The sequence below is a fragment of the Manihot esculenta genome, chromosome 15 (assembly GCF_001659605.2).
Source record: "Manihot esculenta cultivar AM560-2 chromosome 15, M.esculenta_v8, whole genome shotgun sequence".
In the NCBI taxonomy this organism is placed as follows: Eukaryota; Viridiplantae; Streptophyta; class Magnoliopsida; order Malpighiales; family Euphorbiaceae; genus Manihot; species Manihot esculenta.
Window position 1 is genome coordinate 27,272,760 of NC_035175.2, and position 14,943 is coordinate 27,287,702.

The 14,943-nt window shown below is 34.7% G+C and overlaps 1 protein-coding gene across 2 annotated transcripts in view; it reads right to left on the minus strand.

Moving 5' to 3' along the window:
• Positions 1-14,943, minus strand: part of LOC110602082 (alpha-glucosidase 2) — a 64,979-nt gene that overhangs the window by 30,872 nt on the left and 19,164 nt on the right. For both annotated transcript variants that reach the window (XM_043951057.1, XM_043951056.1), the window contains exons 13-18: positions 13,101-13,221; positions 12,925-12,994; positions 10,171-10,258; positions 9,976-10,096; positions 1,467-1,660; positions 1,252-1,360 (exon numbers count right to left, since the gene is read on the minus strand). In XM_043951057.1, the coding sequence (XP_043806992.1) occupies positions 1,252-1,360; positions 1,467-1,660; positions 9,976-10,096; positions 10,171-10,258; positions 12,925-12,994; positions 13,101-13,221 (703 nt within the window). The remainder of the gene's footprint in view (positions 1-1,251; positions 1,361-1,466; positions 1,661-9,975; positions 10,097-10,170; positions 10,259-12,924; positions 12,995-13,100; positions 13,222-14,943) is intronic.

Below are 14,943 nucleotides of genomic sequence, written 5' to 3' on the forward strand. Positions count from 1 at the left end.
ACTAAGAGATAATTAGAATATAAACGAAGAGAACTCCTAAAATTGCCTACTAATAACTGAGGTAAAATTGAGCTTGAAGGAGCTGTATATACACCTAATTTCCGATGTAAATTAAAATTGTGAATTTCCGATTCTTTTAATAGTAAATGTAAGTAAATGAAATTATTCAAATTTAAATGTCAAAATAGAAAAGATAATTACTTTTAGTGCTAAATTTTCAAAAGATTTCCAATTTAATTTCAAGGAAAATACAGGGAAATTTAGTTTACACCTAACATTTAATCCTTTAAATTCCTAATTAATTTGCAATCCATGACTCGCTCTAAATATGCAACTGTTTACATCCACAAAGCCATAAATCACAAAAACCTAGAACTAATTTGATACAGCAAAAGCTATATGCCCAGAGAAGAGTCCAGCAACAAGGTCCATACAAAGGATATGGAGGGTTTATTCCAGAAGATTGAAGGATAAGAGTGCTGACGTGGACAATTCGGTTAGGGAAGGGCATGAGTAGCTCGTGACGGAGAAGAACATAAATAAGAGGGTCCTGTAACAGTCTAGGCATGCTTGGTATTCTGATTTTGTGAGATTTTGTCCTTGCTGCATGCTTGGGAAGGGAGTAGTGATTGTTTATTCTCTTTGGACTGGTCATAAACCTTTTAAGCTGTTCGCAGCTCTTTTTGGTGAATGAAATTGGCCATTAATGGCTATCTTAACACCCTGTTGTTTTAATCCTCTTTCCTTCTTATTCTTAACACCACCATAATTTCATTTCAAGTCAAAGCCAGCAGTAGAATATAACCATAGCAAAATGTAAATCCTATCGCTGAAAAAAAACTTGGGGACAAAAGGGGGGGAGGTGGAGGGGGGGAGGAACAAGAAGAACAGGCAATTTTCAACTATGAAGTTCAAGGCATCAAAACATATCTGATCACCATAAATCATATTAATGGCAAGTCAAGCAACAAAGACAAACAGAAATTAAAAAAAAGTTTGATAATAGAGAAAACAAAGATGGAGTTTGGAGAATTGAAATATAATGAAAGAATACAGAAATCACACCAAATGCTTAGCATACAGGTTACTGGAAGAAGATAATCATGCCATCAATTTAATGCATGAAAATAGTTTCATATGAGAAATATAGTAGAGTAAGTAGATCTTGATCAAATTACAACTATGCAGACTAGAAAGAGAAGCCAAAGAAGGAACATGGAGCAGGCCAATATCACTAAAGGAAAAATATACCTAAACGGGTCCTGTATTGTTTTTCACTTGTTGATACCAGCTCAGAAACATTATGTTCTGAAGGCATCATAATTTGCACAATATCTCCATCCATGCCCCATGAATCAACCTGTTTGAACAGATGAAAAAAGTTTCGCAAAATAAAATATTTTCAAATGGTAGATTATGGAGAATGCCAGCTCCAACCCAATGTCCGTTGAGTAAAAAGTATGTACCATTGCACCTCCACCAAGCAATAATTGTACATGCAGACGTCTTTTGGGCCTGTTCCAAGACCCCTCTGTTTCAGAAACTCTAATAGTAACAACAGAAGAATGAAGTTCAGCAACATAATGTGTGAGCAGATATCCACCCTTAGTGAATTCATATCCATCACCATCATCTTCAAAGAGTACACCTTTAGCTTTCCCTGCAAATGAGAAAATCCAGATTAGCCAGCCCCTTTGCTGGCTGACCAATAGACAATCATCCATTTATACAAACACACCCCTGTGCATGCGCACACACACACACAGATATAGAGAGAACCAGAATAGGAACATTATTTGCCCTTTGTTTCTGCTATACAACAATATACTAATTTAATCAAGGACAAGGCTGACCCCAAGCTAGAGCAAAACTATGATTAAACAACTTAAATTGAAGATTACGTAGGTTGAATGGACCTACTAGCTGGAATCCCGTGTATCATAATCAATCTAGTAATTTCTTATCAAATTTCTATTACATAGGTTGTTTATATTAGTCTTCTACTTTAATTAGAAGTACTATGATTGTCTTTGTAAATTTTAGGAATTTTTGAATTGTATTTCTTGTTAATATACATAGCTAAATACATCCTATTTATACAATAGAAATAGGCCTAACTAGAAAGATTTATAGGAAAGAAATAAACAAAATCTCTATAATCAAGGCTAAAATCTCTACAAAATCAAATATGTCAATACCCACAACAAAATGAGGTTGCCGAGCAAAAAACAAAACAATAGTAATGACTGAAGTGGATCTTTTAAGTAGGTCCTAATAATGAGCATATTCATTAAGCGAGATAGTAACGGGATTCTTAGAAACAGAGCTGGATGTAGCAACATTAACAATGGAGTCTTTTGATTTTTCTTCTCTTACCTTATCTTTTTGTATGACTATATTCAAATAAGATCACTCAAATTATTATTCTATGCACCATTTCCACCTCGATTATTATTTTCTCATCCTCCTTTCGCAATCATAGACTTATTATCGATGGCCATTTTTAAATTTCCAACTAATAAAATACTTCACCGACAAATAAAATTTAAAAACCAAATACAACTCAGCACCAAAAGGCAAAACTAAAGAGTTGTAACAGTACCTGAAAATCATATTAGAACGAGACCCAATCCAACAACGTCCAAATTCCACAAAATCCAACACTTCAAAGCATCATCAAGAAAGAGGTGCCAAAAACAAAACAACACATAGGACTAGAATAGCAAGATGGAGGCAACAAAAGAAACCAAACGTGGCTTCCGGATGTTGTGAACAGTACCGATGAACAGTACTCGTACACAATACGTGTGAACAGTACTTAAACACAAAACCTCAAAAAATTGAAAGCTCAAGTACCATGTAACAAATTAGATTAGTAGTAAATATTTTATTTTTATTATATTCTGAATAGGGGTATTTATACACATATTCAAGACCTTAAAAAGGAAGAGGTCCTACATTTAATCCTGTAATTAATTCTCTAATTGATCCTATGAACCTTCCTATGATTATGCACTCTATACAAGGTAAGGCAATTATTTTGATTCTCTATCTCTACAATTGTACAATACAACGCCTTCCAACATATACAAGCCATCATTAAGTTTTACCATTGCCAATCCTCTTTCCTGTTTGGAAGTCATGAATAATACAACGGATAGGGCAAATTTTAATTTTACAATTAAGAGTTTTGGTAAGAGCACTAATAGATAAAAGATTAATAAGAAAATGAGAAACACGAAGAACAGAGAATAGCTTAATATTTAGAGTGCAAACAACAAAATTGGTTCCAAAAGATTTGAGTGAAATAACCATTAGCTATACCCGTGTTTAGACATAGAAGGTAATTAATGTAGGCTTTAGAAGAGCCCGTCATATGTCTATTAATCTGAAATTAATAATCCATGGAACAGTATCAAGAAACGAAATAAAAGTATTATAAGAAGCACTACATTATCCCCCACTAGTCACTTTCATGTCTGCTATGGTGGCCAAAAAACAACAATAAAGCAAACAAAAGAGAATCCAAAATACCAGGTCTAAACAAAGGAAAAAAGGCTGCCCAATCAAATAAAGAACCTGTAAATACCCAATAGTGGCTGCAAACACCGAGAAGACCTAATCCAATACCAAGATGACCAAGAAGCAGCAGGAAGTGGACAGAAAGAGGTCAGAAAAATCACTGACGATGCCTGGGAAGGGAAACCTAATAGAAACAGGTCACGTGCCTGCATAATGGTGCATGAGGTTCACCCACTCAAAGATCCGGCGCCAGAATCTAGGGACAGGCCGGCCACACCCTGATCTAGTGGTGGTGGCAGTGGGGCAAGAAGAGGATCCTACGTGCGACAGTACCAATTCAGGTTTAAATCCAATTTTTCCTCTTTAGGATTCCAAAACCGTAGATCTACCTTTTTGGTACTAATCCATCTAAGAGTCTTTCCACCTCTCACCGCCGGCACTAGGAGAATTGTCGGACCGTCGCCGACCCGACTGCCTAGCTATGACGCTAGAACGTGAAGCTCATGCGCCTTCCCTTCCTGACGCGTGATACATCGCTTGATGCTGCTTCGCCACTCCGATCACTCCGGCGACGATTACGATCGTCTTTCTGGCTTGCCCATGCTGCTACCCAGTCTTTTGGTGATTCGGTTGGGCTCTCTTGTGTGTACAACCTTGGGTACCTCCTATTCTTTTACGGTTCATTTGTCTTTACGTTGGCAGAAGGTAAAAGGGTCTCGATTCCTAACTCTGATAATCCTTCCTTGCAAATGAGTCCCACAAAACTTGATGGAAGCAGGGCTGTCACTGGTAATAAGAAGCAACTGGATTAGAGTGATCCAGATTTTCCTCAATGGGACTCGGATAATTGTCTTGTTATGACATGGTTACTTAATTCTATGCAATCTCATATCTATAAGTCATATTTGTTGATTGATACTGCTACAAAAATATAGAAGGCCTTGTCCTTAACTTATTCTAAGATTGAGAATAATGCCTAAATTTATTATATTCAGAATAAGATCCATGGTACTAAGCAAAGAGAAATGACTGCCTCCCAATTTTATTCTGAATTATGTGGCTTATGGCAGGAACTTAATTACTATCAAGACTTCCAAGCAAACTGTACTGGAGATGCAGTCAAATTTTGGAAAATGATTGAAAATGAGGGAGTCTATGATTTTCTTGCAGGGTTGAATAACGAATATGATCCAATTCGGGTCCAAGTGTTGGGAAGAAATCTTTTTCCTTCTCTAGAAGAGGCCCACACCCATGTTCAACAAAAGGAAAGTCATCGACATGCTATGCTCTATGCTGCACCAGTTGAAAAGGCTGGGTTCGCTACTAGTTTGAGCACACCGCAGCCTCATAATTCTATGAAAGATCACTTGCACTGTGACTATTGTGGAAAACCGGGATATACCAAGGAGACTTGTTGGAAGTTACATGGTCGTTCTACTAGAGGCCGTGGGGGGAAACGAGGTACCTCCAGAACTTAAGCTAATTTAGCAAAAACTGTCGAGGAGCCCTTTAAAGAGACAACAGCGACCGAGTTCCTTTTCCCTAATGAAATTCAGAGTCTCAAGCGCCTCCTGTCTCATATTGACACCTCTTCATCCTCCGGTGCTACATCTAACTTTGTAAAGTCAGGTAATGCTTCATCTCTTGATAATGTTCCATGAATTATTGATTCTGGTGCGAATAGACACATGACAGGCTTTTCTAAAAGCTTTCTCAATCATTTTCCTTTTCTAACTAAAGATAGTGTCAGAATTGCTGATAGCTCTTTTACCCCTATATCCAGAACAAGTTATGTTATTTGCACACTCAATATTAAATTATCATCTGTCCTTCATGTTCCCCGCTTTCCTACCAACCTTTTATCTGTCAGTGCTATCACCAATGCTCTTAACTATAAAATTAAATTCTTTCTTGATCACTGTGTTATTCAGGATCTTCGCACATGGAAGCGGATTGGCAATGGTAGGCTGCATGATGGCTTATACATATTGGAAGCTGATCCAGGTTCTCCGATATCTCAAGCCTATTTTGGAGAAAATAAAGATGTCAATGAGGAAATAATACAGTGGCACAGGCGGTTAGGGCATCCATCATTTTTTTGTCTTAGCAAAACTTTATCCTAGTTTGTTTGCTAGAACTCAGTTTGGTTCTTTATTTTGTGATGTTTGTGTGTATGCTAAGCACACTAGGACCTCCTATCCTTTGAGTCAGAATAAAAGCCAAATTCCTTTTGTGACTATTCATTCTGATGTTTGAGGGTCTAATCAAACTATCTCCTTATCTGATAATCGATGGTTTGTCACCTTTATTGATTATTGCACTCGAATGACTTGGGTCTATTTGATTAAAGATAAAAGTGATGTCTTTTCTTGTTTTCAATCCTTTCATAAGATGATTTGTACTCAATTTCATACTAAAGTGAAAATTTTGAGAACTGACAATGAAAGAGAATACATGGATAGTAGTTTTTCTGTTTATTTGGAGAATAATGAGATAGTACACCAAACTAGTTGTCCTTATACTAGTACTCAAAATAGCATTGTTAAAAGAAAAAATATGCATCTATTGGAGGTAGCTCGATCTCTTATATTCACTATGAATCTATCCAAAGCATATTGGGAAGATACAGTCCTTGTATCTACTTATCTTATTAATAAAATGCCCCTCAAGAACTTTGACTCCATGAGTCTTTTGGATGTTCTACAAGGGAAAAATTTATACATTATTCCACCAAAAGTATTTGGGTGTATTTGCTTTGTCCATACTAGGACGGTGAGAAAGTTGGACTCCAAGGCCCTTAAATGTGTGTTTGTTGGATATTCTCCGACACAGAAGGGATACAGATGTTATCACCCTCCATCTAGGAAATACTTTGTCAATATGAATGTTACCTTCCGAGAGACTGAACCCTACTTCAGTACCACCCACTCACCTCTTCGGGAGAAGAATAATGAGCAAGAAGAGGTGATCCCAAATTCTGTGATTCTGAATGATATCAGCTAGAGAGTTTGAGTTCTAGTAGATATAGGGAGATGTCCAATCAGAGGGAGAGAATTGGACGTTTAGACAAGCCAGATTTGAGGAGATATTCGAAGAGACACAAGGCAGAAGAAGCCATTATGCCAGTCTACTCATAGTCAAAAATTTTCTTCTGGTGAGTTACCCACAACTCTTGAATGCTCCAATGATTTAAATAAACCTATTACACAAAGAAAAAGAGTCTAATCTTGTACTAAACACCCTATTTCTAACTTTGTTGTTAAATTTGGGCTAAGCTCAACTCACCCCAAAAGCCAGCTCAAGGGGAAGGAGTGCCTATGGCCCATAGAAGAAGTACATTACCCCTTTCTACAACCCATGTAGGATTCAACACTCTCCTCACGCCTAGAATTTTACTGGTGCATGACATATTTGTTGAATCCCACATCGGTTGTGGAAAGGGGTAATGTGCCCCTTATATGGGCCATAGGCACTCCTCCCCCATGAGCTAGCTTTTAGAGTGAGTTAGACTTGACCCAAATTTAACATGGTATCAGAGTCTCCCATCCGATATCGCGCCTCCTATAAATATGTCACGCACCAGTAAAATTCTAGGCATTGAGGGGTGTATTGAATCCCACATCGATTGTGGAAAGGGGTAATGTGCCCCTTATATGGGCCATAGGCACTCCTCCCCCATGAGCTAGCTTTTAGGATGAGTCTGGCCCAAATTTAACAATATTTATAGGAGACCCAACATCGGAGGGAGAGGCTCTCATACCATGTTAAATTTGGGTCATGCCTAACTCACCCCAAAAGCTAGCTCAAGGGGGAGAAGTGCCTATGGCCCATATAAGAGACACATTACCCCTTTCCACAACTCATATGGGATTCAACATTTCTTATGAATCCTTGTCTCCCTCCTATAGAGCCTTTGCCTTGTCTATTTCCTCTGTATCTATTCCACAAGATTGGAAGGAAGCTCTTGCAGATCCTAAATGGAAGGAAGCAATGATTGAAGAGATGAAAACATTGACTAAAAATGAGACCTGGAAGCTTGTCGCTCTCCCACCTGGGAAGAAACTCGTTGGCTGTAAGTGGTGTTCATAGTGAAACACAAAGTTGATGACACGGTTGAACGGTTTAAGGGCAGATTAGTTGCTAAAGGATTCACCTAAACCTATAGAGTGGATTATCAAGAGACATTTGGCCTAGTTGCAAAAATGAACTCAATCAGAGTCCTATTATCTTGCGCAGCCAATTTGGACTGGGACTTGCAATAGTTTGATATGAAGAATGCTTTCCTCTATGAAGATTTAGAGGAAGAAGTAATCATGGAGATCCCTCTTGGGTTCGCTGATGAGAAGATACAAGGAAAGGTGTGCATATTAAAAAAGGCTTTGTATGTGCTAAAACAATTTCCCAGAGCTTAGTTTGACAAGTTTTGCAGAGCCATGATGTCCTTTGGTTACTAACAGAGCAATGCCGATCACACTCTGTTTATCAAACATCACAAGGGTAATATTATCCTTCTTGTGTATGTTAGATGATATAGTGGTGACAGGTGATGACAAAGAGAAAATGGCTCAACTAAAAAGGTTGTTGGCTCAAGAATTTGAAATCAAAGATATAGGAAAATTGCAATATTTCCTAGATATTGAGGTGGCTAGATCAGAAAAAGGAATCTTCATCTCCCAAAGAAAGTACATTCTGAATCTTTTAGAAGAAATTGGTATGTTGGGGTATAAACTAGCAGAATCTCCCATTAAAAGTAATCACAAGCTGGAAGCAGTAACTGGTGAGTCTGTGGATATTGGAGGATACTAGAGATTGGTAAGAAGGTTGATTTATCTCTTGCACAATCGACCGCATATAGCCTATGCTGTTAGCTTAGTCAGCCAATTCATGTATGACCCTCACGAGACTCATATGCGGCCTGTACTTCGCATCTTGAGATACCTAAAGTCTGCACCAGGAAAAGGGTTTCTTTACTCCAAACATGGTCACCCCCGAGTTGAAGCTTTTATAGATGCAGATTGGGTAGAATCTCTCAATGACATGAGATCCACTTTTGGCTACTGTACAGTTGTGGGAGGGAACTTTGTCCCCCGGAGGAGCAAAAAACAAAGTGTTGTTGCTCAGTTAAGTGCTGACGCAGAACACAGAGCAATGGTCCAAGGTGTGTGTGAACTCTTATGGTTGCATAAGTTATTGGAGGAGCTGAGGCTGTCCGAGAAGGACAAGATAACTTTATATTGTGACAACAAAGCTGCCATCAGTATAGCACAAAATCCAGTTCAACATGATCAGACGAAGTACATTGAGATTGATCTGCACTTCATTAAAGAAAAATTAACTGACGGTGTCTTGAGCTTAGTTCATATGACTTCTGCTGGGCAACTTGCGGATGTGTTTACTAAAGGCTCAACAATAAGATCTATCATAATCTGATTTGCAAGTTGGGCATGTGCGATATTTTTGCACCAATTTAAGGGGGAGTATTGACTTATTTGCTGATTCTAGGAATATGATTTGATTTGATTAGGATCCTTAATTATCGCTGTAATTATCATTTGATTATTTGCTTTTTATTTAGATATAATTCTTTGTATATAAATAGTAATGTAAATCAGTTGTAAAGATCAAGAGTGATACAAGAATACTCAAAACTTTCTCAAAATTCTTCAATGCCTGGGAAGAGAAACCTGACAGAAACAGATCATGCACCAGCATAATGGTGCATGAGGTTCACGCACTCAGAGATCCGGCGCTAGAACCTAGGGATAGGCCGGCCACACTCCGATAACCCTAGTGGTAGGGCAAGAAGAGGATCCTAGGTGCAGCAGTACCAATTCAGGCAGTTAGGATTCCAAAAACCCTAAAATTGAAATTGATTTGAAACCCTAAAATCAGGTTTAAGGTTATGATACCATGAAGAATTTGAGAGAGTTTTTATTTCTATAATAATTCTTTACAAGCTATATATATTCTAATTCACACATAAAGAGTCAAAGCTAATAAGAAAATTACAAAGAATTTAATTTCTACAATTATGCTTTCTAATTTAAACTAAAATTATGGCCTAAAGATCTCCTCATTAGTAAACAGATAGCATGTAAATTTATCTGTCCTGTGCAGAACTTCAAGATTAATAAATCATATATAAGTTGTGAAGTAAGTTTAACCCAAGTATTCTTCAACGAAGCACATAGTTACTTTTCTACATAACTCGTCTGTGTTTCTTGTTTGCAGTTTATCAGTAAATTAGACAACCAATTAACTTCATAATATTCTTGGGATAAACTACAAAACAATAATAATGAAACATAAAAGATTTAGGCAAAAGATCAAGCTTCCTATACCCACCCAAAACTAATAATAATTGTAAATTTATTTTTTACGACCTCAAATATGATTTTTTTTTTTTTAAAGATTATTCTCTATGGAAAAAAATATATATATACATCAAATTACCATATTCATCTAAAGCTACAACCAGGGTTAGGTCATCTGACAAATTAGCTTCACCAACATGCTGATGAGGGGGACCCAAAGGTATTATTGATCCACCTTGTAAGTATAAGGTTGGCAAATCCTATACATGTACAATAGTTAGGATCAAGAAAATACATCTTAAGCAAAGAAGCACAAATTATGCAATAAGCATACCGGATGTGAATCATGAAAATCAAATCTCAACCAGATTCCTTTAGGCAAGTCATGCTGCAATTTGTTTGTTCCCTGATCAGCAATCGTGCTACAGCATATGGAAAGAAAAACATCATTACAATGCGTGGGTGCAATACTTATGGAGACTAGTTTACTCAATGTGGGTTGCACATTTTATACTCGTTTTACTAGTGAATTAATGAGACATTTTTTTATAAATTTAAATTACAAAAAAAATTTAACTAAAGGAATTAAGAATAAATAGCATTAAGAATTTTTAAAATTTGAACCTATCATGTAATATCTTAATATTATCCCAAAGATATAATTTTTTAACGTCATTGTGTAAATTTACTAATAATTTTATTTGAATTATTTAATATTTAAATATATTTATTAATAATTCATTTAATATTTAATTATTATTATCAGTATTAAAATTATTTGATTCTTTTATTATCATTTTAATAAATCGTATGATATTAACTTTATTAAGTTGAACTAATAAATTTAAATTATTATTAAATTTAACAAACCATTGTTTAAAACTAATAAATTTATCTCGTTATTATCTATTAGCAATAAATTTTAGCAATGATAATACTTTATGTGGAAAAAAAAATGGAGCGACTAAAATTTAAACTATTAATACTTAAAATAATAAATGTTAGATATAAAGTTTATAAATTTTATTTAAAATTTAATTTTATATAGAATAATATTTTATCTAAAGACCACAAATTTCATAAACTGAATGGTAAAATGCATATCGCATCATTAAATTCAGTAATTTTAAAATACATCACTTATCATATGAATAATCTTCACCAACTTTTTTCAACTAAACTTCTTTTTACCAACTATGGCTGACCTAAGAGAGAAAATGTAGCTGAGCAGATAAGGAAAAGTAGCAAAACAGCAAATTGTGTCTTTATTGTTACTCATAGTAAAGCAAATTAAAGACAATTTACTATCTGCTACTTGTCCTCTATCTGCTCAATTACATTTTTTCTCTTAAGTCAGCCATAGTTGCAACTTGCAAGATACCATAGCTAAGAAACAAAATAAAAACACGAGGGCAAATAGGGAGTTTTTATAGCTTTTTTGTAAAAAATAAAGGATGAGTTCTATTACACTGTAGTTTCACTGTGATTAATTACTTATTGTCATTTTAAATTTCAACTTTTTTTTATCTATATATCTTCAAATTTATACTATTAAATCTCATTTATAAAAAAATCATTCAAACTTTTTAATATATTTATTAAAATACATATGTACAATTAATAATATTAAATAATTTATTAATCAATTTATCAAAATATTAAAATAAATAATTTATTTTTGTATCCATGAAATTTATAAAAATAATATTTCAATCTCCAAAACTTCTTTTAAACTTAATAATATAATTTTATTATATGTATTATTAAATTTTAATAGAAATATGAAAAATTTTAAATTCAAAATTGTTTTACATACAATTTAATTTGTTAAATATATTAATAAATTTATATATCTTAAAATTTCTTTAACTAACTCATAAAATTAATCTAAGAAACTAACATATTATCCACTTTCAAATTTAAATGTAATTACAAAAAATAAAAAATAAAAAAGAGTATTTTAGGAAAAGTCCTTATTCCCTCTTGCCATTTTTATACATAGCATAGATGATAAATATATTTTCACACAATACATTTTTTAAGTATTTATTGAAATGATATCTTTTCAGCCAAAAATGAATGAACAAAGTTATAATTTTAATTCATAATTTTTAATTAAATTAAAAAAAATTAAGAAATTATATCTACTATAAAATTAAATTTGAATTTAAATAGAAAACTCATCTAACCAATCAGTATAGCTCACAATCTAGTTCAACATGACTGAACGAAACACAGAGATTGATCAACACTTCATTAAAGAGAAGTTAATAAATGGTATCCTGATATTAGATCATGCGATTTCCAATGAACAGCTAGCTAATGTGTTTGCCAAAGGATTTAGCAACAAGACCTATAGTTGGGCATGTGTGATATCTATACACTAACTTGAGGGGAAGTGTTGGCCAACATAAAAGGTTCCTACAAAAGCACCAAAAATAAAACAAAACAGCATACAAGGCTGCAAACACAAGGCAGAGGCGACACAAAAGAACCAGTGCGATAACTGAATGTTGCTAGACAAAGACATGCATCGATGAACTGTAACGTGAACAGTACCAATGAACAATACTCATGAATAGTATCGATGAGCAATATCGAAACCTCAAAAATTTGTTGGCTCTAATACCATGTGAACATTGAATTTTCTATGTATTGTATAAAAGAATAGTATAAATTTATATACAAGAGTCCTAACTAAAGAATGAAAGAGAGTTCCTAGATTAAGCCTAACATCAAGCTATTAAGCCTAAAATCAAGTACATATCTATACATATTTAGTTTCCTTAACAAGAATCAATATCACAAAGGTCAGAACCTTACATATATACTATGCCACTCAGATACCGGCAATTTAGGTAAGCATCAATCTCTATGTAATTCTTTTTTAATGCCATACAAACTTAGGTTCCCAAAAAGTTTCCTAGTGTTGAGCATCAATCTAATATAAATATTTAATAATATATCTTAGAATTTATACATCCACCAGAAGAAAATATTCTAATTTATTTAATGATTATTGTCAAAAGTTTAACGTACATTTAAATTTATCATAACCTACAGGTCTAAGAATAAAGAGAACAAGTACCTTGCATAAACCAGAAGCGAACCCAACAAGAAGGAATTTTCAAGTGTCCTTAAGCTAGGATTTTTCAGATCTGCACAAGCAATTTACATGCCTTAATTAAAACCATAAAAGAAGTATGCATGCTTTCCAAACTCCTCCAAATGAAATTGGATTACATCATGAGCACAATCACATACCAGCAAAGAAAGTAGGAGTTGCCACTGGTGTACCCGTAGTATGAGCAGCATAGAACAAAGTATACAAGTGTGGAATAAGGCGATAACGTCTCTTCAATGCCAAACGACATACTTCCTCACACTATTGGAACTAAAGTTAGCATATAAAGTTGACAGCAGAAAAGGATAATTTACATAAATTTGAAAAGCAATATAAAAAGTTTAGAAAGAGATAAGAAACGAGCAAGCACATGTTATTAAAGCAAGGTGATATAGATGTATTCAAGGAAAAGAGATTCAAAATTATCTTGATTTAATTTCTCATTGTAAAATTAAGATCTTAAATTCAAAATTTTCAGTTCAACACAATTAGAAAATCTAGATTCTAGTATTTATAAAATTTAAATTATTTTATTCTATCATTTATAATTGACTAGTTAATGTCAGTTTGGTAATTCAAGTTGGTATTAGTTTAGATTTTTCTTACTTTGGCATTCCTAATCCTTGTAGTATGAATTAGTTATTGCACCTACTTAATTTGGGTATTTGGTATAGCTTATTAATTGAAACTTTGATGAAAGGAAGAAAAAGAGAGCAGAAGATTTGAGAGAAAATACTTGATTATTCCCCTCAAGCCAATTGGGGTATATATACTACTTACAAGAGTACACACTAGGTAAGAAAATAAATTAATTCCCTAATTATAGCCTAATCATATCCCAATCATATCACACAATCATATCCCTAATTACCACTACAAATCTAGGCTATTTACAGAAATAATCTCAACACAATCCTTGTATCTGCTTATCTTATCAATAGAATGCCTCTCAAGACCCTTGACTTTATGAGTCCTTTGGCGATTCTACAAGGGAAAAATTCATACGTTGTTCCACCAAAAGTATTTGGGTGTGTTTGCTTTGTCCATACTAGGACGGTAGGGAAATTGGAACCCAAGGCCCTGAAATGTGTGTTTGTTGGGTATTTTACGATACAAAAGGGATACAGGTGTTATCACCCTCCCTCTAGGAAATACTTGGTCAATATGGATGTTACCTTCCGAGAAACTGAACCCTACTTCAATACCACCCACTCACCTCTTCAAGGGGAGAATAATGAGCAAGAAGAGGTGATTCCGAATTTTGTGATTTTGGATAATATGGTTCAACTAGAGAGTTTGAGTTCTAGTAAACAGGGGGAGATGTCCAATTAGGGAGAAAGGATTGGTCGTTTGGACAAGCCAGATTTGAGAAAGTATTTAAGGAGAAACAAGGCAGAAGAAGCCATTATGCAGTCTACTCAGAGTCAAGAATCTTCTTCTGGTGAGTTACCCAGTCAAGAATCTTCTTCTGGTGAGTTACCCACAACTCTTGAATGCTCCAATGACTTAGATAAACCTATTGCACAAAGAAAATGGGTCAGATCTTGTACTAAACATTCTATTTCTAACTTTGTTTCTTATGAATCCTTGTCTCCTTCCTATAGAGCCTGTCTTGTCTATTTCTTCTATGTATATTCCATAGGATTGGAAGAAAGCTCTTGCAGATCCTAAATGATAGGAAGCAATGATTGAAGAGATGAAAGCATTGGCTAAAAATGAGACATGGGAGTTGTCAATCTCCCACCTGAGAAGAAACTCGTTGGCTGTAAGTGGGTGTTCACAATGAAACATAAAGTTGATGGTACAATTGAACAGTTTAAGGCTAGATTGGTTGATAAAGGATTCACCCAAACCTATGGAGTGGATTACCAAGAGATATTTGCCCCAGTTGCAAAAATGAACTCAATCAGAGTTTTGTTATCTTTCGCAGCCAACTTGGATCGGGACTTGCAGCAGTTTGATATGAAGAATGCTTTCCTCCAT